The sequence below is a fragment of the Neodiprion pinetum genome, chromosome 5 (genome assembly GCF_021155775.2).
Source record: "Neodiprion pinetum isolate iyNeoPine1 chromosome 5, iyNeoPine1.2, whole genome shotgun sequence".
Classification (NCBI taxonomy): Eukaryota; Metazoa; Arthropoda; class Insecta; order Hymenoptera; family Diprionidae; genus Neodiprion; species Neodiprion pinetum.
This window is the reverse complement of record NC_060236.1, coordinates 8,015,358-8,037,555: the sequence shown is the minus strand read 5'-3', so window position 1 is coordinate 8,037,555 and position 22,198 is coordinate 8,015,358. Positions and strand designations below refer to the sequence as shown.

The 22,198-nt window shown below is 41.5% G+C and overlaps 2 protein-coding genes and 1 long non-coding RNA gene across 4 annotated transcripts; 2 read left to right on the top strand and 1 right to left on the bottom strand.

Annotated features, from left to right (window-relative positions):
- The first annotated feature begins 1 nt into the window (after position 1).
- mRpS33 (mitochondrial ribosomal protein S33) lies at positions 2-971 on the top strand. The gene is made up of 2 exons (XM_046628923.2): positions 2-161; positions 415-971. Exon 2 carries the CDS (start codon positions 436-438, stop codon positions 769-771), a length of 336 nt encoding a protein of 111 aa, XP_046484879.1. The 5' UTR covers positions 2-161; positions 415-435; the 3' UTR covers positions 772-971.
- Positions 972-2,731: 1,760 nt separating this feature from the next.
- CNPYb (protein canopy b) lies at positions 2,732-5,628 on the bottom strand. Of its 2 annotated transcripts, XM_046628922.2 has the most exons (6): positions 5,328-5,628; positions 5,080-5,229; positions 4,775-4,901; positions 4,570-4,704; positions 3,572-3,736; positions 2,732-3,345 (listed from the first exon to the last, which is right to left on the bottom strand). In XM_046628922.2, the coding sequence occupies exons 2-6, from the start codon at positions 5,210-5,212 to the stop codon at positions 3,180-3,182; spliced, it is 726 nt and encodes a 241-aa protein (XP_046484878.1). In that variant the 5' UTR covers positions 5,213-5,229; positions 5,328-5,628; the 3' UTR covers positions 2,732-3,179. The 2 variants fall into 2 exon arrangements, with proteins under 2 accessions (XP_046484878.1, XP_046484877.1); XM_046628921.2 differs by having other exon boundaries at positions 5,080-5,624.
- A 2,891-nt stretch (positions 5,629-8,519) lies between these two features.
- Positions 8,520-10,168, top strand: LOC138191009 (uncharacterized). The gene is made up of 4 exons (XR_011177229.1): positions 8,520-8,612; positions 8,885-9,015; positions 9,258-9,371; positions 9,613-10,168. It is a non-coding gene; the product is annotated as an uncharacterized lncRNA (long non-coding RNA).
- Positions 10,169-22,198: the final 12,030 nt, after the last annotated feature.

The following is a 22,198-nucleotide window of genomic DNA, read 5'->3' as shown; positions in this document are numbered from 1 at the left end:
TAAGCCAAGCTAACCTAACCCGTTCAATGAAGTCAGTAGTCAGCCCGTTCGAAGACATAACCTATCAAAAAACGGAGAACTGGTTCCCGCAGATTCGCGATTCGCTCTGTCTAATTTTTGCTGTATTATTCAGCAAGAGGTAGAAGTATTGAGACCAAACCGTAAGTATTTTACCCTCATAGTTACAAAAAATATGCTTTAATTAAATGTCAACAATAAGTTTTAATTCAAGTTTCTATTCAGAAAATGCATTAGTTACAATCTCTTACCGTATTAAATTCAATTAACGTTAAGAAAATGGATAAAAAAGAGAGTAAATCGTATAGAACTATTGACATCTAGATTGATCGTTTATCTTTTCGATTGATACGCAATGTATGGACAATGACTTCAAAAACTTTTCAAATTCGTTAGGATATAATAGAGGTACTGAGAATGAGCCGTTACGTCGATCTTGCTAAAGTTACAACAAATTATGCAAATCGCATGAATCGTCTGAGCAACAAAATATTTGGAGAAGTGGTCCGAACTACAAATGCACCATCAATGAAGGTCGTTAAGTTGTTCAGTGCAAAGCCTATGAATAAACGGCAAGAGGTCGTCGATTGGTATCCAAGGCATCCCGAAATTGGAAAATTAATGATGAGACTTCGCGAGTATGGTCTATTCAGAGATGAACACGAGGACTTTAAAGATGAGATGAAACGTTTGAGAGTTCTACGTGGCAAAGGCAAGCCTGAGAAGGGAGAGAGCAAGAAAATAACATTGTAAGAGTGGATAATTACTCTACTTGTATGGTCTGGAAATATTTTGAAATCTAATAGTAGCATAAAGTTTTTATAAACTGTCTTTGGAAAAAGATAATGGTAAGATGTTGTCAACATTTTGATGCCGTGGATACATAATTATTTTCACCGGTAAAACATTGTTAAATAATCAGAAAATAAAATAGACTACAGTCACAAGATAAAGTGTTGTACAAAACCATCTTGATTGGAAATGCAATGTATGCGATCGCCCGAACAAGTAATCTTCATCTAATGGCATCATAAAGTCTAAATCATACAATTCATCGCCTGCGCTTATTGTTGTGGATTTTCGTATCTCTTTGTCATGATTTTTTTCAATATTTTTATCTCCTGAATGACTAGACTTGATTTGCACCGCTGGAAATTCAGCCACAGTATCCACCATTCTATTGGCAGTTTCTCTACTTTGGCCAACTTCTTGGTACTGCTTAAAATTATCTTCATCCCTTCGTCTCAGGATATCAAAGGGTATTCCATACTTTGAATTAAGTCTGCTATAGTTGGTATATACTGCGTTTTCTAGTCTGGGAGGAATAACTGGAATTTTTGACAAACTGGAACCTTGTTCATGAATCTCTTTTTCGACGATTTCTGTCCATAGTGGCTTCCAAAGTCTATCAATGGGTTTCTGATCGATGTTCAATCTAAACCTCGACAAGTTTGAATAATTCCAAATGTTAGTGCCAGCCGTCATACTGCCCGGATGTTGATCATGTCTACAGGTATTTTTGTTGGGTTTACCATCATTGTTTCGTTCCTCCATTACTTTATCGTTTAATATTAAATCATTGATCCATGATCTGGAATGTGAAAATGTTTTCCATGGCACATTACGCTGTGTCAAATTTATGGTACTCTCATTTTACCTGAATACACTAAGTCCTAGATAAGTAGGGATCCCAGCGCAGTCCAATGAGAAATTGGACCAAGAGGCAATTCCTAATAAAGTCATCTGCTGATATTGATCTTCGCAGACAACTGGGGATCCAGGATTTCCTGCACATGCTTTTATTCCATCTTTCGCGTCCACAATGGCGCAGAAGACATTGTTATAGCTGGTATTCCCCTTGAGCATGTACATACATACTTCCCAAGAATTAAGAAGCACGTGACTGTACTGGATCGGCTTTGCTAAAACTTTTGTCGATGGAGCGACATAGCTTTGCCATCCAAATATGAAACATGTCTTATAGTAATCATCTAGTCGAATTGGGGACACGTCTAGAAGTTTGACGTTGTCGTCGCACATATCAAATGGTTGTATTAATTTTAGCAGAGCAATATTATGCTCCTTGTCATGTGTCGTTGAGTAAGCTTGGTATTCTGGGAATATGTACGTCGCTTTTACTCCGATCGTTTGTCCTGACTGTGTGCCATTCAGCCCTGTGGCATATAAGGTGATGGACTGTAATTGAATAGAGAAGTCTGAGTATACACTCATTTGTAATCATTTGCATGAACTTTGGGCATTATAGTGTTAGCAAATATATCTGAGAAAGGATTCTATAGTTCCAAAGTTCAAATTAATAAACAGTACAAACGTATGTAATACGTACATTTCGGTTGAACTGAACGCATTGCGCAGCTGTAAGAACCCAGTCAGGAGAAACCAGTATTCCACCGCAAGGAATAATTGTTTGAAATTGAATTAACCAGGGGAATTGGCTACTCTTGGCTCTGGCTGCCCATAAAGAAACTTCCAAAGATTGTTTTCCCCAATTTAATAATATGACAAATAATACTATCAACTTTGACATATTTATTTTGGTAAAAAAAAAGACTACTCTTGACGCTGATTTGTTATATTTTATGCTGGTAATGCTAAACTGAGTTATTTAATGCACAAACACATGAGTAACTTATTACATGATAGGAAAAAATCATTTGCACAAGATCCAGAGGAAAAAAAATAATCACGGTAATTAGCTATAAAAACTGATTTATTATAAAATGAGTCACAACAATTTTGTTTAATTATGGTATAAATGAAATCGATATAATAAATTCGCACTATTGAAAATTATAACTTTTCTTTACACATCTCTAAAATAGAAACTTTATAATAACGCAGGTAAAGTTAGTAACGTTACCGTTACGAATAATTATATGAAAAGTTACCATTTTAGAGCTTCAGAACAACTCTGAAGGGGTTGAATTTGCAAATATGAGTTTCTTAATGCTCCATTAGGTCGCTGAATTTCACACAACAGTAAAGTTGCAAAATAACGAGTCTTCTTGAAAATGCATCGTTATATTTAGATCAACTTCAACCTCGTTTAAAATGGATGTATAATTACTGGTACAAGATTTTCTTTAGAGAACGTTTTGGTAAGAATATTTTTATTTACAACTATTTATGCGCAAGTATTCTTATAATTCTTCTTTCTCATTCTTTGGTCTGTTTTCATTTTCTTTATTGTTTTTACGAGAATTCTTCTTATTTTTCTTTTGTTCGATTTTAGGTCGTCCAGTTTCACCCTTTTCCTTTAAGCAAGTGTCATCTTGTCCTTTCAATGCCCGATCGGAACACAGATATCTATATAAAAACAATATCACATTATTAAATATGTATTAACAATACAATAAGATAATATTCATTACTACCTATATTAATAAATAGATCTTAGGTTATAGGATAACAGTTTTCCACATTTAGATGTCATAGTTGGCTTGTTTCAGGCAATGCATGTACAACTGTGAATTGCAAATCAGTTTTTAACTAAATTCATTCCCTTTTAATGTAGTCGGAAGTGTATATTTACCGGCTCAATGGAATAATTCCTTGATGTTCAAAATACCATTCCTCAATGTCACCTTCATGATTTTCCAGTAGAGACTCACACTGAGTTTTTAGCGTAGTTATCTCTACTGATGGCTTGTCCCAAAGTTCATATGGTATACCCAAGTCGACCTTTACACCCTTGTCCCTATTATGTAAACAATGATTAATATAATTTTTAAAAAAGACTGATAGTTTAACACGCTACAACCTAATATCACCTTAAAATTTCCATTTGCAATCATATTTCAAAGTTAGTATTCAGTCCAGCTTAGTGAATGTAAAAAATTTCTTGTTTGCATATCTTATATGAAGCTGGAACTCGCAGACATTTGTTTATTTGAAGTACAATAAGTTTTCAATGAGGATTCAAATATTCCTAATCATTGATACTTGTGGTTTTAAAGTAAGGTGTTTCAGTTCTTCATTTCGAATTCTGTTTATCGAAGAATAATTTTACACAGTGATTAAGCTACATTTCCACATATTGCATTTTCAACTGTGATAAAATTATATTATAATTCATGTCGTCTAGTATGAGTACCTTATCAGGTAGGTAGGAGTACATTATTAAAAAAATGTAAATCAATAGCGGTATCAGGCTGAAGTTAAGTGAAAACAGAAAGACTTGCCTCTCAAGTTGCAAATATTGCCGAATGTGAGACTTTTAGCTAAATAATTATTCAAAAAAATAGTTGGCTTGTAAGATGACTGAGCACAACTTACAGCTTCATCACGTACAGTTGAAATTGACACTCACTTTGCAGAAATATGAATTTCGTTTGTGGAAATCTGTTGAAATTATCGACAAAACTCGATTGTATGAAAAACAGTTTTTGTGTTTCTCATGAATGGCATCCAAGAAATAGGGAATGAGAAATGTTACAATACTTACTGACAAAATTTGGTAACGGCAACATTGGCTAAACAAAGTGAGTGTCAGATAATAAATAGAAGTAATAAAGGGAAAGTTTACTTTACACTAGACCATGCAGAGTTTTGAAGGTTTGACTCATTCCCTTGGAAAACCTGGTGCTGTCTTCCCTTTCCTTATGAATATTGTATTCGAGTATTCTTTCGCATATTCCCTCGAGAGATTCAACCAATCTCAGTTCTCTGAAAGAAAATGAATTCCAGTTTAGCAGATCACAAAAATACTGAAATAAAACATAAAGAGCAAACCTACGATTTCTTGTATTCTTTCTTCTTCTTAGGAGCCACGTCGTCTACCGAGTAACCTATTTCCAAAACATCTCGAGACTTTCCTGTTTCTTCCAACCGAGCCTCGAGCTCCGTGGCAAGAACTTTGCACACTACAAGAAAAATAGTAAAATGGATAAGTGAGAATATTTGAAGCAATCCAAGAAAGTTAATAAACGGTTTTCATCGTGTTATGAGGTTATTTTAGTTTAGGTTAAGTTACAAACTTCCCAGTGATTATTATTCGATTTCGCCAAAGTGATATCAATGTTTCGAATTCAAGGTATTTACCTTCGCATTTATTAGCGTATTTTACACCTTCCTCTTCTTCTGGTCCTCCATAAACGGCGTGCAGTACACAGAGAATCACTACTATTGTCTTGTACATGGTTTTGTTCACTTTGTAACAGCGCGTGTTGGACATAAAATGACGAGACGCGACTGAAATATCATTAGAAATTATTCAGTTTATCACATTTTCATATAGCTTATTACTGAGTGAGTTGTTGATTTCGAAATGTTTAAAATGACCGGCGTACCCGTTTATAACACGGTTAGTCCAAATAGGCATGTCAACCACTGCCAGCATCGCATTGAGCGCATTCATATCAAGTGTTCAAACGATTTTTCCTTTGGAGCGGAAGCCATTCATTGGCCAATCCGGTGTTGACACAGTATTCTATATAATATGACAGACAAAACAATTGGGCCACGTTTCGACGAGGGATTGTAAATTCATTCATGGACCATAATCTCTACGAACGATCAGAGAATATGAGATAATCGCGCTCGATGTATTCCATAACATTAATATTCATAATTATTCCAACAACTTTTCGTTTGCTCTCTCGATCTTGAATTTTCGTAGGTATAGAGTCGAAACGCTGTTTTTTGCAACACATGCATGGAAAGTCCATTTTTATGCACCATTTACAAGCACCGAAAGTAGTCTTTTATACACATGTGCGGGAAAAACTTTCGCGCACTGCTAGCGGTGTGAGAAAAAAACCTTCGCACATTTCCGGCGGTATAAGATAAACTTTCGCACATTGCTAGCGGTGTGCGAAAAAGACGGTCGCGCTTTTATCCACAGTAGCGCATTTCGCAAACAGCTGCACTAGCGCCACCGACGGAATAGTTTGTCACTCTTTGCTGTGCTCGGCATCGTTACTGAACAGACATCGTGCCGTGGTTTCGTATAAATATAATCGTATATGTCGGACTTTCCATTACAGGTGTAGCAAAAAATAGAGTTCGATACACGCGTGAAAGCTGGCAATGCCTATCTCGCGTGAATGCGCCACACTCACCCTTCAACTCGTCTACGGGCTCGTGCTGCGCCTTCACGCTTGTGCGGGCATTGCAATCTTCGCGCACTCGTATCGAAAAACACTATTTAGCTAGTCGCAAGTGAAGTATCTACGTTGCGGGTAGAGAAGCAGAAATGTTTTTCGAAAAGTGTTCGTATGGAAAAATAATTCGATCAGAGCAACTTTAATACATCACGGATGCGCTAATTTTGAACGCAGTGTCCTGATTTAACAACTTAAAAAGGCGATTGTCGGCGATTTTTTTTTTGATAGGGAGAGATAGAACGGAGCTTCTTAAAACTTCGAGCGTATTTTAACAAGCATTTGAAAGGTACGAGCAAAAATTTTTATCATCCAACTGTTGTAGAACGGCAGCGTTATTAGCTGACCCGTTAACTGAAGAATATATCTTAAGTCAACGGCTCATGAAGTACCTCTAGTCTTCATGCAACGGCTGACCATCGAAGGGCCTAGCCGCTTGAGTCGGAAATCGACAGGAAAGGTAAAGTGCGTATATCTTGTCTGTAAAATGTAAAAACTAAAATCATTATACATCATATCATATCATCGTACATCATACATCATACATCATACATCGTACATCATCATACATCATACATAGTATTGAGGTTCGAAACCAAAGTTTGGATGTTCGGATGTTCGTGGGATGTTCAGAAAGTGACGTCACTCAAGATTTTTTTTCTCTTGACGTCATCGATCTATCGTAATCAGCTAGCCGAATTCCTCAGTCTGGAAACAACCGCGCAGTTGAGCGGACGGATGAGAATCGCGCTCCGCAGATTTCGAGTACCGGGTTCTCTACCTCCTGGATCCTGCGCTCCGCGTCGGCTTCCTGGTGCAACTCGAGTTCCAGGACAAACGCTCCGTGGCTTCTGCGCTCCAGGTTCACTACCTGGAGGAACTCGACTTCCAGGACAAGCGCTCCGTAGTTCTCCAGTTTTTCGTAGCACTCCATGGTTCCTGCGCTCAAGGTCCACTACCTAGTGGAGCTCGATTTCCAGGACAAGAGCTCTGTAGTTTCTATGCTCCAGGTCCGCTACCTGGTGAAACTCGACTTCCAGGACAAACGCTCCGTGGTTTCTGCGCTCCTGGTCCACTACTGGGAAAAACTCGACTTCCAGAACAAGCGTTCCGTAGTTCCGGTTTTCCAGGTCCTTGACCCGGTGACTTCAATTTTGACCCTCCGGACTAATTTTCAAGTTTACAAGTTTGATTATTGAAAACGTCGTGTTCTGTGCTAGCAATCCAATATGCATGCTTCAGATAACATTTTGAATCAGAAAAAGAAACGAACGACCAGGATCAACAAATTGCAATTGGTGAGTGGTTGGCACTGTATACATACAGGAATACATGACAATAACTTCGTTCAATTGGAGATAGAATTGCTGTGCCTAGTATTTCAAATCTGTCAGCACTTAGCTGATTGTTCTGTGGTATTTTTTGACGAAATTAATTGTCATAAAATCACAATACGTTAAACTTACATGTATGTGTAAACGTGATTTGTAGCATTACATAGAAAAAATCTTAATGGCAGATGCGGTTTGCGTCACATGTGCAAAGGCAGTGTTCATTCTGTATACTGTGAAGCGAATACCAGAATTTTTAGGAAATCATCGTGCCCCAGTCTCCCCTACAATTATGTCATTTGGTAAAACACTGACAACGAGTCAGCGAGCGCACGAGCGCAAAACCAGTTACACTAGGCATCCGAACCCGAGCGAGCTTTACAGAGCGAGTGTTTTAAAACTAGTTATTTTTAATTCGCGCATCATTCTATTATCGATGTACCAAAATAACCCAAAAAACCGTGATATCCTATTATTTGTCGAGCTCAAACATAAAAGGTGACGATTTTTACCAAGAAATTTTTGAGCGAAAATGAATGTGATTTAACGTTGTTTTATGAGTTATTTAGTTCATCGATGATAAAACTATATGTCAATTCAAAGTAATTTTAGTTTTTACATTTCAGACAAAATTTACGCACTCCATCTTTCCTAGCAACTCTAGATTCCAGCGGCGAGGCGCTTCAATGTCCAGTTAATAACTTCGCAATTTTGCGACAATTGATGATAAGTAAATTTTTCTTGTGCTGTCCAAATGTGAGTTACAATACATTCAGAATTTTGAAATGCTTCGTGAGTTATCTCCCATTGAAAAAAAATAACCGACAGTCAACGTTTCGCTTGAAAATTATCGTATTTGATTGATTTGAAAAAAAAAATAGTTGTACTTTTCCCGATCTTTCATATGGCAGCATTTGGAGAACCCGGTTTCCACTTTGAACCGATATGGAAGATATTTTTTCTGCATTATCTGATTTGATTATTGAGCTTCTTTCGGTGTGACTTAAATATTTAGCTATATAATTATTGATTGCTTTCAGTTTTCAATCTTTTGTACACGACGAAAGTACAGAATGAATAATTATAATCATCTATTTTCATGTAATCCGGTAATTAGAAACTATGTTACTATTTGTGCATGGTGAGTAAAACAATTTTATAATATTTAATGTCAATTGTAATTATATTTTATCTGATATTTTTTAAACTTGTCACGTTTGCAATAAATTATTTCAATTCATTTTTCTCGCAAGCCCAAATTCAGTAGCTATCAATGCGGTAATATAATTTCTATAATATTTTGTAATTTTATCATAATCTTCTCGGTAGAATGTGTCGATAAAAAAATTATATTGATCCTTGCATAATATTTTTGATGTGTTCTTACACTGAAAATGTTTATTACTATTTAAGGTATAACCCGAGGTGGTTAGCGGTGGTCGTTGGAGATGGTTGACGGTGGTTGGAGGTGGTCGGAGGTGGACGAGGAGGAGGTCGAGGAAGACGAGAACAAGGTGAACGAGGAGGACAAGGATTTGTGCTCGGTGAGTTTAACATTTTTGTAATATTTAATAGCAATTGTAATTATATTTTATCTCAAATTTATTGAGCTTGTCACGTTTACAATAAATTATTTCAATTCATTTTTCGCGCAAGCACAAATTCAGCTATAGTATAATTGCGCTAATAAAATTTATTCTATTATGGATTAATTAATTAATTATATTAATCCATACACAATATTTTTGATGTGTTCTCATACTGAAAATGTGGATTAATATTCCAGGTATAACCGAAGGTGGTTAGCGGTGGTCGTTGGAGGTGGTCGGAGGTGGACGAAGAGGAGGACGAAGAAGACGAGGAGAACAAGGTGGACGAGGAGGACGAGGATTTGTTGTCGGTGAGTTAAACATATTTATTAATATTCAATGGCAATTGTAATTATATTTGATCCAAAATTTTTGACACTTGTCACATTGACAATAAATTATTTCAATTCATTCTCCGCGCAAGTCCAAATTCAGGAGCTATGAATGCGCCAAACAAATTTGTTATATTATTAATTAATTAATTATTTATATTAATCCTTACAAAATATTTTTGATGTGTTCCTACACTGAAAATATTTGTTACTATTAAAGGTATAACTCGAGCTGGTTAGCGGTGGTCGTTGGAGGTGGTTGACGGTGGTTGGAGGTGGTCGGAGGTGGCTGGCGGTGATAGAAGGTGACTGAGAGAGGAGAAGGCAGAGGACTAGGCGGACGAGTGTAAGGGAGGTGGTAGGCGGTAGTAGAAGGTGATAGGCGGGAGTAGAAATAGGAGTAAGACTTTTAGCAGTAGTTAGGGGAGAAGTAGGAGTAGGAGTAGGAGTAGGAGTTGGAGTAGAAGTAGGAGAAGTAGGTGTGGGAGTAGGAGTATAGGAGTAGGAGTTACAGTAGAAGTAGGAGAAGTAGAAGTAAGAGTAGAAGTAGGATTGGAAGTAGGAGTAGGAGTAGGAGTGGGAGTAGGAGTGGGAGTAAGAGTAGGAGTAGAAGTAGGAGTAGGAGTAGTATCAGGTGTAGGATCAGGAATAGGATAAGAAGTAGGAAGGGTAGGATCAGGAGTAGGATCAGGATCAGGAGTAGGAGTAGGTGTAATAGTAGGAGTGTTAGGAGTCGCAGTAGGAGTTAGAGTGGGACTTGGAGTAGAATTAGGGTAGAATTAGGGTAGAATTAGGGTAGGGTAGGGTAGGGTAGGGTAGGGTAGGGTAGGGTAGGGTAGGGTATAGGGTAGAGTATAGGGTAGGGTAGGGCAGGGCAGGGCAGGGCAGAGCAGGGTAGGGTCGAGACTAATTAAATTGTAGGGACACCAGAAATGAGTATCTCAAACGTCGCGGCAGTCATGTCGCGAAAATGGAGAAGAAACAATTAAAAAGAATTTCTTGTACATCACATGCTGTCAATCAATTTGTCCCTGTCTTTTATCGACCTCCTTGGCTCAGATACGCTCCTGATACCAGGAGTAATTTTTCGCTCAAGTAGTTTCGATTTGCCTTACTCTAACTGGAGGTCTTCGAGCGACCTCCTCGGTACAGATATTCTCCGGATACCAGGAGCAGTTACACGCTGAAATTCCTCCAATTCGCCTAATTCTGACTGAAAGTATAGGGATTCCATTGTTGATCAACGATACACCTCGTTGAGTACGAAGGTGTAAAAAAAGTGATGGAAGATCATTACAACCATGCATAATATGTAATTCAAGTATTTTTATTGATACTCCAAAGCCTGATTCAAAAACTCCATGTCATAATGTATGTGGTTTATATATAATATATGAATTTATCCTAAACTATATTCAACTGTAATACGAATTTGTTTATAAACTATGCAGTAACACATACATATGTCATTGTTACAATTCTTATTATTGTTTTTACATTTTCTACATTCACGGATATCAAATGTGTACAGTATATCATAGTAAGAACTCGCAGTGAAATACTATTTATAAAAGTTGAATGAAATGAACAGGTGTTTGCCGACATAAATAAACCGACATTCCAATGACAACAGTCAGTATAACATTGATATTAGTAATATTATTAATACTGATAATAATAACAATAATCATGTCACTGTAACCGCAATTAAATAAACGCAACTGACGTACGGTACAACGTAATTTTTGTATTTTTTTGCGATTTATTGGACTTGTAGGATCTCAGAACACACACGGGAAGGAGGAGAACCAACGCCACAGAAGCAAAGGTGAGAATCTGTCGTTTTCAAGCTGTAACTTTTGGTCAGTTGCTCGCAGCGTATTGGGACTGCGCTCAACCGATTCCTCTCGCAAAATTACGTCGGAGTAGTGCATGAAAGAATTTCTTCCAGCACTTTTGACAATCGCGAAAAATTTCGCCAAAAATGCAAAGGGGTTAGCCTTACTTTTTCTTAATTTTTGGAGCCGAAAGTTTTTGGTCTCAGATTCGATTTGAATGACCCTAACCTGACTAATTGGACCCTCAGTAACTCAGAAAACGAAGCGAAATGAGCGTAGAACCAACAGGAGAGAAATGGCGAGCAAAAAAGCACCAGCTGAAAAACGTCGAAAACTCAGGTTCTCGTTTTTTGTCTGTAACTTTTGATCCGTTGATCGCAGCCTATTAGGACTGCGCCCCATCGATTTCTCTCGCAAAATCACGTCGGACTAGTGCCAGAAAGAATTTATTCCACCACTTTTCAAAATCGCGAAAATTTTCGCCACAAATACAAAGAGGTTAACCTTCCTTTTTTTCTGACCGAAAAATCTTCCGTCTCGGAATTGATTTGTGTGACCCTTACCCGACCAATTGGACCCCCAGGAACTCAGAAAATGCAGCGAAAAGAGCGTGGGACCAACAGGAGAGAAATGGCGAGCGAAAAAGCACCAGCTGAAAAACGTCGAAAACACAGGTTCTCGTTTTTTGGCTGTAACTTTTGATCCGTTGATCGCAGCCTATTGGGACTGCGCCCAAACGATTTCTGTCGCAAAATTACGTCGGACTAGTGCCAGAAAGAATTTATTCCAGCACCTTTCAAAATCGCGAAAATTTTCGCCAAAAATACAAAGGGGTTAACCTTGACAGGGCACACGGGAGCATGACTTTCCGTGTGACCCAAGTTCTGACAGGCCACGGGTACTTCGCGGATTTCTTATATAGAATAGGGATGACGGAGAGGCCGACCTGCTGGTACTGCCGGCTGGAGGAAGACACGGTGAGCCACACGGTGGAGGCGTGCCCCGCGTGGAGAGACGAGAGGGATGCCCTAAAGCGCGTCGTAGGGGAGGATCTGACACCGCCTGGCCTGATCAGGGCTATGGTAGGGTCTAGAGAGGGATGGGTGGCGGTGGCTAGCTTCGCGGAGCGGGTTATGACGGCCAAGGAACAGCGGGAGCGGTTACGACAGCGAACGCGGCGCAGCGTGCACCGCGCGACCCGCGTGAGCGGAAGAAATGGGGGTGGTTCGCGTGTAAGCGCGGGCATGACGTAGGTTCAGACCTACACGGGCAGGGGTCCAAACGGATTTGCGGGACGGGACACCGGTCGACCTCAGCCCCGTCCTTTGGGTCGGGGCCGTGTCTCGGGGGTGGAGGGGAGAGAAGGGGTGCAGGGCAACTTGGAATCTAGTGCCAGGATAGGTGAGACGCTAGGCGATAGGGTGACGATAGGGTCATTCCGGCCATGCCCCCTCTTCTTCTTCTTCTTCTTCTGCCTCTCTCTCTTCGGCCCCCGGCCCGGGGACGGCGGATGTGACGGTCGCGCCGGATCCATCTTCCCCCGGATCCGCAAGGGCAGGGCGCTCAATATCGCGAACATCGAGCACCGAGTGGGGGTCTCCATACGCTTGGCAGCTCCGTTAAGCGGAGCTCTCGTCGTAGCGGCAACAGAAGATGCCCCACGAGCGGGCAGGGTCGTCCTTCGCAAGAGGACACTGAGCATAGGATGTAGCGGGAGGGAGCCGGGAGGCGCAACTCCCGGATAGGCGTTAGAGTGAGGTCCGCGCGTAACCGCGAAGGTGCCGGGGGGATCCCTGAGGTTATGCCTCGCGCGGTTCCGGGGAGTCCCCCCTACTCGTGCCAGAGTGGCCGCTGGTTTTTTAGTGGGTGCGAGTCCCACACTACCCTAAAGCTTCTTGCGCGAAGCTCTAGGGTGTGCATAAGGCATTTTTACCAGCGTTATCAAAAAAAAAAAAAAAAAAAAAAAAAAAGGGGTTAACCTTCCTTTTTTTTTGACCGAGAAATCTTCCGTCTCAGAATTGATTAGTATGACCCTTTCCCGACCAATTGGACCCCCAGGAACTCAGAAAACGCAGCGAGAAGAGCGTGGGACCAACAGGAGCGAAATGGCGAGCGAAAAAGCACCAGCTGAAAAATGTCGAAAACACAGGTTCTCGTTTTCTGGCTTCAACTTTTAATCCGTTGATCGCAGCGTATTGGGACTGCACCCAATCGATTTCCCTCGCAAAATTACGTCGGACTAGTGCCAGAAGGAATTTATTCCAGCACTTTTCAAAATCGCGAAAATTTTCGCCAAAAATACAAAGGGGTTAACCTTCCTTTTTTTTTGACCGAAAAATCTTCCGCCTCGGAATTGATTTGTATGACCCTTTCCCGACCAATTGGACCCCCAGGAACTCAGAAAACGCAGCGAAATGAGCGTAGGACCAACAGGAGAGAAATGGCGAGCGAAAAAGCACCAGCTGAAAAACGTCGAAAACTCAGGTTCTCGTTTTTTGGCTGTAACTTTTGATCCGTTGATCGCAGCCTATTGGGACTGCGCCCAATCGATTTCCCTCGCAAAATTACGTCGGACTAGTGCCAGAAACAATTTATTCCAGCACTTTTCAAAATCGCGAAAATTTTCGCCAAAAATACAAAGGAGTTAACCTTCCTTTTTTTTTGACCGAAAAATCTTCCGTCTCGGAATTGATTTGGACGACCCTTACCCGACCAATTGGACCCCTAGGAACTCAGGAAACGCAGCGAAAAGAGCGTGGGACCAACAGGAGAGAAATGTCGAGCGAAAAAGCACCAGCTGAAAAACGTCGAAAACTCAGGTTCTCGTTTTTTGGCTGTAACTCTTGATCCGTTAATCGCAGCTTGTTGGGACAGCGCCCAATCGATTTCTCTAGCAAAATTACGTCGGACTAGTGCCAGAAACAATTTATTCCAGCACTTTTCAAAATCGCGAAAATTTTCGCCAAAAATACAAAGGGGTTAACCTTCCTTTTTTTTTGACCGAAAAATCTTCCGTCTCGGAATTGATTTGGACGACCCTTACTCGACCAATTGGACCCCTAGGAACTCAGGAAACGCAGCGAAAAGAGCGTGGGACCAACAGGAGAGAAATGGCGAGCGAAAAAGCACTATCTAAAAAACGTCGAAAACTCAAGTTCTCGTTTTTTGGCTGTAACTGTTGATCCGTTGATCGCAGCCTATTGGGACTGCGCCCAAACGATTTCTGTCGCAAAATTACGTCGGACTAGTGCCAGAAACAATTTATTCCAGCACTTTTCAAAATCGCGAAAATTTTCGCCAAAAATACAAAGGGGTTAACCTTCCTTTTTTTTTGACCGAAAAATCTTCCGTCTCGGAATTGATTTGTATGACCCTCACCCGACCAATTGGACCCCCAGGAACTCAGAAAATGCAGCGAAAAGAGCGTGAGACCAACAGGAGAGAAATGGCGAGCGAAAAAGCACCAGCTGAAAAACGTCGAAAACTCAGGTTCTCGTTTTTTGGCTGTAACTCTTGATCCGTTAATCGCAGCTTGTTGTGACAGCACCCAATCGATTTCTCTAGCAAAATTACGTCGGACTAGTGCCAGAAACAATTTATTCCAGCACTTTTCAAAATCGCGAAAATTTTCGCCAAAAATACAAAGGGGTTAACCTTCCTTTTTTTTTGACCAAAAAATCTTCCGTCTCGGAATCGATTTGTATGACCCTCACCCGACCAATTGGACCCCCAGGAACTCAGAAAATGCAGCGAAAAGAGCGTGAGACCAACAGGAGAGAAATGGCGAGCGAAAAAGCACCAGCTGAAAAACGTCGAAAACTCAGGTTCTCGTTTTTTGGCTGTAACTCTTGATCCGTTAATCGCAGCTTGTTGGGACTGCGCCCAATCGATTTCTCTCGCGAAATTACGTCGGACTAGTGCCAGAAACAATTTATTCCAGCACTTTTCAAAATCGCGAAAATTTTCGCCAAAAATACAAAGGGGTTAACCTTCCTTTTTTTTTGACCGAAAAATCTTCCGTCTCGGAATTGATTTGGACGACCCTTACCCGACCAATTGGACCCCTAGGAACTCAGGAAACGCAGCGAAAAGAGCGTGGGACCGACAGGAGAAAAATGGCGAGCGAAAAAGCACCAGCTGAAAAATGTCGAAACCACAGGTTCACGTTTTTCGGCTGTAACTTCTGATCCGTTGATCCCAGCTTATTGGGACTGCGCCCAATCGATTTCTCTCGCAAAATAACGTCGGACTAGTGCCAGAAAGAATTTATTCCAGCACTTTTCAAAATCGCGAAAATTTTCGCCAAAAATACAAAGGGGTTAACCTTCCTTTTTTTTTGACCGAAAAATCTTCCGTCTCGGAATTGATTTGTATGACCCTCACCCGACCAATTGGACCCCCAGGAACTCAGAAAATGCAGCGAAAAGAGCGTGAGACCAACAGGAGAGAAATGGCGAGCGAAAAAGCACCAGCTGAAAAACGTCGAAAACTCAGGTTCTCGTTTTTTGGCTGTAACTCTTGATCCGTTAATCGCAGCTTGTTGTGACAGCACCCAATCGATTTCTCTAGCAAAATTACGTCGGACTAGTGCCAGAAACAATTTATTCCAGCACTTTTCAAAATCGCGAAAATTTTCGCCAAAAATACAAAGGGGTTAACCTTCCTTTTTTTTTGACCAAAAAATCTTCCGTCTCGGAATTGATTTGTATGACCCTCACCCGACCAATTGGACCCCCAGGAACTCAGAAAATGCAGCGAAAAGAGCGTGAGACCAACAGGAGAGAAATGGCGAGCGAAAAAGCACCAGCTGAAAAACGTCGAAAACTCAGGTTCTCGTTTTTTGGCTGTAACTCTTGATCCGTTAATCGCAGCTTGTTGTGACAGCACCCAATCGATTTCTCTAGCAAAATTACGTCGGACTAGTGCCAGAAACAATTTATTCCAGCACTTTTCAAAATCGCGAAAATTTTCGCCAAAAATACAAAGGGGTTAACCTTCCTTTTTTTTTGACCAAAAAATCTTCCGTCTCGGAATCGATTTGTATGACCCTCACCCGACCAATTGGACCCCCAGGAACTCAGAAAATGCAGCGAAAAGAGCGTGAGACCAACAGGAGAGAAATGGCGAGCGAAAAAGCACCAGCTGAAAAACGTCGAAAACTCAGGTTCTCGTTTTTTGGCTGTAACTCTTGATCCGTTAATCGCAGCTTGTTGGGACTGCGCCCAATCGATTTCTCTCGCGAAATTACGTCGGACTAGTGCCAGAAACAATTTATTCCAGCACTTTTCAAAATCGCGAAAATTTTCGCCAAAAATACAAAGGGGTTAACCTTCCTTTTTTTTTGACCAAAAAATCTTCCGTCTCGGAATTGATTTGTATGACCCTCACCCGACCAATTGGACCCCCAGGAACTCAGAAAATGCAGCGAAAAGAGCGTGAGACCAACAGGAGAGAAATGGCGAGCGAAAAAGCACCAGCTGAAAAACGTCGAAAACTCAGGTTCTCGTTTTTTGGCTGTAACTCTTGATCCGTTAATCGCAGCTTGTTGGGACTGCGCCCAATCGATTTCTCTCGCGAAATTACGTCGGACTAGTGCCAGAAACAATTTATTCCAGCACTTTTCAAAATCGCGAAAATTTTCGCCAAAAATACAAAGGGGTTAACCTTCCTTTTTTTTTGACCGAAAAATCTTCCGTCTCGGAATTGATTTGGACGACCCTTACCCGACCAATTGGACCCCTAGGAACTCAGGAAACGCAGCGAAAAGAGCGTGGGACCGACAGGAGAAAAATGGCGAGCGAAAAAGCACCAGCTGAAAAATGTCGAAACCACAGGTTCACGTTTTTTGGCTGTAACTTCTGATCCGTTGATCCCAGCTTATTGGGACTGCGCCCAATCGATTTCTCTCGCAAAATAACGTCGGACTAGTGCCAGAAAGAATTTATTCCAGCACCTTTCAAAATCGCGAAAATTTTCGTCAAAAATACAAAGGGGTTAACCTTCCTTTTTTTTTGACCGAAAAATCTTCCGTCTCAGAATTGATTTGTATGACCCTTTCCCGACCAATTGGGCCCCCAGAAACTCAGAAAACGCAGCGAAATGAGCGTGGGACCGACAGGAGAAAAATGGCGAGCGAAAAAGCACCAGCTGAAAAACGTCGAAAACTCAGGTTCTCGTTTTTTGGCTGTAACTCTTGATCCGTTAATCGCAGCTTATTGGGACTGCGCCCAATCGATTTCTCTCGCAAAATAACGTCGGACTAGTGCCAGAAAGAATTTATTCCAGCACCTTTCAAAATCGCGAAAATTTTCGTCAAAAATACAAAGGGGTTAACCTTCCTTTTTTTTTGACAGAAAAATCTCCCGTCTCGAAATTGATTCGTATGACCCTTACCCGACCAATTAGACCCCTAGGAACTCAGGAAACGCAGCGAAATGAGCGTGGGACCGACAGGAGAAAAATGGCGAGCGAAAAAGCACCAGCTGAAAAATGTCGAAACCACAGGTTCACGTTTTTCGGCTGTAACTTCTGATCCGTTGATCGCAGCGTATTGGGACTGCACCCAATCGATTTCTCTCGCAAAATAACGTCGGACTAGTGCCAGAAAGAATTTATTCCAGCACCTTTCAAAATCGCGAAAATTTTCGTCAAAAATACAAAGGGGTTAACCTTCCTTTTTTTTTGACCGAAAAATCTTCCGCCTCGGAATTGATTTGTATGACCCTTTCCCGACCAATTGGACCCCCAGGAACTCAGAAAACGCAGCAAAATGAGCGTGGGACCGACAGGAGAAAAATGGCGAGCGAAATAGCACCAGCTGAAAAACGTCGAAAACTCAGGTTCTCGTTTTTTGGCTGTAACTTTTGATCCGTTGATCGCAGCCTATTGGGACTGCGCCCAATCGATTTCCCTCGCAAAATTACGTCGGACTAGTGCCAGAAAAATTTTATTCCAGCACTTTTCAAAATCGCGAAAATTTTCGCCAAAAGTACAAAGGGTTTAACCTTCCTTTTTTTTTGACCAAAAAATCTTCCGTCTCGGAATTAATTTGTATGACCCTTACCCGACCAATTGGACCCCCAGGAACTCAGAAAATGCAGCAAAATGAGCGTGGGACCAACAGGAGAGAAATGGCGAGCGAAAAAGCACCAGCTGAAAAACGTCGAAAACTCGGGTTCTCGTTTTTTGGCTGTAACTTTTGATCCGTTGATCGCAGCCTATTGGGACTGCGCCCAATCGATTTCCCTCGCAAAATTACGTCGGACTAGTGACAGAAGGAATTTATTCCAGCACCTTTCAAAATCGCGAAAATTTTCGTCAAAAATACAAAGGGGTTAACCTTCCTTTTTTTTTGACCGAAAAATCTTCCGTCTCAGAATTGATTTGTATGACCCTTCCCCGACCAATTGGGCCCCCAGAAACTCAGAAAACGCAGCGAAATGAGCGTAAGACCGACAGGAGAAAAATGGCGAGCGAAAAAGCACCAGCTGAAAAACGTCGAAAACTCAGGTTCTCTTTTTTTGGCTGTAACTCTTGATCCGTTAATCGCAGCTTGTTGGGACAGCGCCCAATCGATTTCTCTAGCAAAATTACGTCGGACTAGTGCCAGAAACAATTTATTCCAGCACTTTTCAAAATCGCGATAATTTTCGCCAAAAATACAAAGGGGTTAACCTTCCTTTTTTTTTGACCAAAAAATCTTCCGTCTCGGAATTGATTCGTATGACCCTCACCCGACCAATTGGACCCCAGGAACTCAGAAAATGCAGCGAAAAGAGCGTGAGACCAACAGGAGAGAAATGGCGAGCGAAAAAGCACCAGCTGAAAAACGTCGAAAACTCAGGTTCTCGTTTTTTGGCTGTAACTCTTGATCCGTTAATCGCAGCTTGTTGGGACTGCGCCCAATCGATTTCTCTCGCGAAATTACGTCGGACTAGTGCCAGAAACAATTTATTCCAGCACTTTTCAAAATCGCGAAAATTTTCGCCAAAAATACAAAGGGGTTAACCTTCCTTTTTTTCTGACCGAAAAATCTTCCGTCTCGGAATTGATTTGGACGACCCTTACCCGACCAATTGGACCCCTAGGAACTCAGGAAACGCAGCGAAAAGAGCGTGGGACCAACAGGAGAGAAATGTCGAGCGAAAAAGCACCAGCTGAAAAACGTCGAAAACTCAGGTTCTCGTTTTTTGGCTGTAACTCTTGATCCGTTAATCGCAGCTTGTTGGGACAGCGCCCAATCGATTTCTCTAGCAAAATTACGTCGGACTAGTGCCAGAAACAATTTATTCCATCACTTTTCAAAATCGCGAAAATTTTCGCCAAAAATACAAAGGGGTTAACCTTCCTTTTTTTTTGACCGAAAAATCTTCCGTCTCGGAATTGATTTGGACGACCCTTACCCGACCAATTGGACCCCTAGGAACTCAGGAAACGCAGCGAAAAGAGCGTGGGACCAACAGGAGAGAAATGGCGAGCGAAAAAGCACTATCTGAAAAACGTCGAAAACTCAAGTTCTCGTTTTTTGGCTGTAACTGTTGATCCGTTGATCGCAGCCTATTAGGACTGCGCCCAAACGATTTCTGTCGCAAAATTACGTCGGACTAGTGCCAGAAACAATTTATTCCAGCACTTTTCAAAATCGCGAAAATTTTCGCCAAAAATACAAAGGGGTTAACCTTCCTTTTTTTTTGACCGAAAAATCTTCCGTCTCGGAATTGATTTGTATGACCCTCACCCGACCAATTGGACCCCCAGGAACTCAGAAAATGCAGCGAAAAGAGCGTGAGACCAACAGGAGAGAAATGGCGAGCGAAAAAGCACCAGCTGAAAAACGTCGAAAACTCAGGTTCTCGTTTTTTGGCTGTAACTCTTGATCCGTTAATCGCAGCTTGTTGTGACAGCACCCAATCGATTTCTCTAGCAAAATTACGTCGGACTAGTGCCAGAAACAATTTATTCCAGCACTTTTCAAAATCGCGATAATTTTCGCCAAAAATACAAAGGGGTTAACCTTCCTTTTTTTTTGACCAAAAAATCTTCCGTCTCGGAATTGATTTGTATGACCCTCACCCGACCAATTGGACCCCCAGGAACTCAGAAAATGCAGCGAAAAGAGCGTGAGACCAACAGGAGAGAAATGGCGAGCGAAAAAGCACCAGCTGAAAAACGTCGAAAACTCAGGTTCTCGTTTTTTGGCTGTAACTCTTGATCCGTTAATCGCAGCTTGTTGGGACTGCGCCCAATCGATTTCTCTCGCAAAATTACGTCGGACTAGTGCCAGAAACAATTTATTCCAGCACTTTTCAAAATCGCGAAAATTTTCGCCAAAAATACAAAGGGGTTAACCTTCCTTTTTTTTTGACCGAAAAATCTTCCGTCTCGGAATTGATTTGGACGACCCTTACCCGACCAATTGGACCCCTAGGAACTCAGGAAACGCAGCGAAAAGAGCGTGGGACCAACAGGAGAGAAATGTCGAGCGAAAAAGCACCAGCTGAAAAACGTCGAAAACACAGGTTCTCGTTTTTTGGCTGTAACTTTTGATCCGTTGATCGCAGCCTATTGGGACTGCGCCCAAACGATTTCAGTCGCAAAATTACGTCGGACTAGTGCCAGAAAGAATCTATTCCAGCACCTTTCAAAATCGCGAAAATTTTCGCCAAAAATACAAAGGGGTTAACCTTCCTTTTTTTTTGACCGAAAAATCTTCCGTCTCAGAATTGATTAGTATGACCCTTTCCCGACTAATTGGACCCCCAGGAACTCAGGAAATGCAGCGGAAAGAGCGTGAGACCAACAGGAGAGAAATGGCGAGCGAAAAAGCACTATCTGAAAAACGTCGAAAACTCAGGTTCTCGTTTTTTGGCTGTAACTGTTGATCCGTTGATCGCAGCCTATTGGGACTGCGCCCAAACGATTTCTGTCGCAAAGTTACGTCGGACTAGTGCCAGAAAGAATTTATTCCGGCACCTTTCAAAATCGCGAAAATTTTCGTCAAAAATACAAAGGGGTTAACCTTCCTTTTTTTTTGACCGAAAAATCTTCCGTCTCAGAATTGATTTGTATGACCCTTTCCCGACCAATTGGGCCCCCAGAAACTCAGAAAACGCAGCGAAATGAGCGTGGGACCGACAGGAGAAAAATGGCGAGCGAAAAAGCACCAGCTGAAAAACGTCGAAAACTCAGGTTCTCTTTTTTTGGCTGTAACTCTTGATCCGTTAATCGCAGCTTGTTGGGACAGCGCCCAATCGATTTCTCTAGCAAAATTACGTCGGACTAGTGCCAGAAACAATTTATTCCAGCACTTTTCAAAATCGCGAAAATTTTCGCCAAAAATACAAAGGGGTTAACCTTCCTTTTTTTTTGACCAAAAAATCTTCCGTCTCGGAATTGATTCGTATGACCCTCACCCGACCAATTGGACCCCAGGAACTCAGAAAATGCAGCGAAAAGAGCGTGAGACCAACAGGAGAGAAATGGCGAGCGAAAAAGCACCAGCTGAAAAACGTCGAAAACTCAGGTTCTCGTTTTTTGGCTGTAACTCTTGATCCGTTAATCGCAGCTTGTTGGGACTGCGCCCAATCGATTTCTCTCGCGAAATTACGTCGGACTAGTGCCAGAAACAATTTATTCCAGCACTTTTCAAAATCGCGAAAATTTTCGCCAAAAATACAAAGGGGTTAACCTTCCTTTTTTTCTGACCGAAAAATCTTCCGTCTCGGAATTGATTTGGACGACCCTTACCCGACCAATTGGACCCCTAGGAACTCAGGAAACGCAGCGAAAAGAGCGTGGGACCAACAGGAGAGAAATGTCGAGCGAAAAAGCACCAGCTGAAAAACGTCGAAAACTCAGGTTCTCGTTTTTTGGCTGTAACTCTTGATCCGTTAATCGCAGCTTGTTGGGACAGCGCCCAATCGATTTCTCTAGCAAAATTACGTCGGACTAGTGCCAGAAACAATTTAT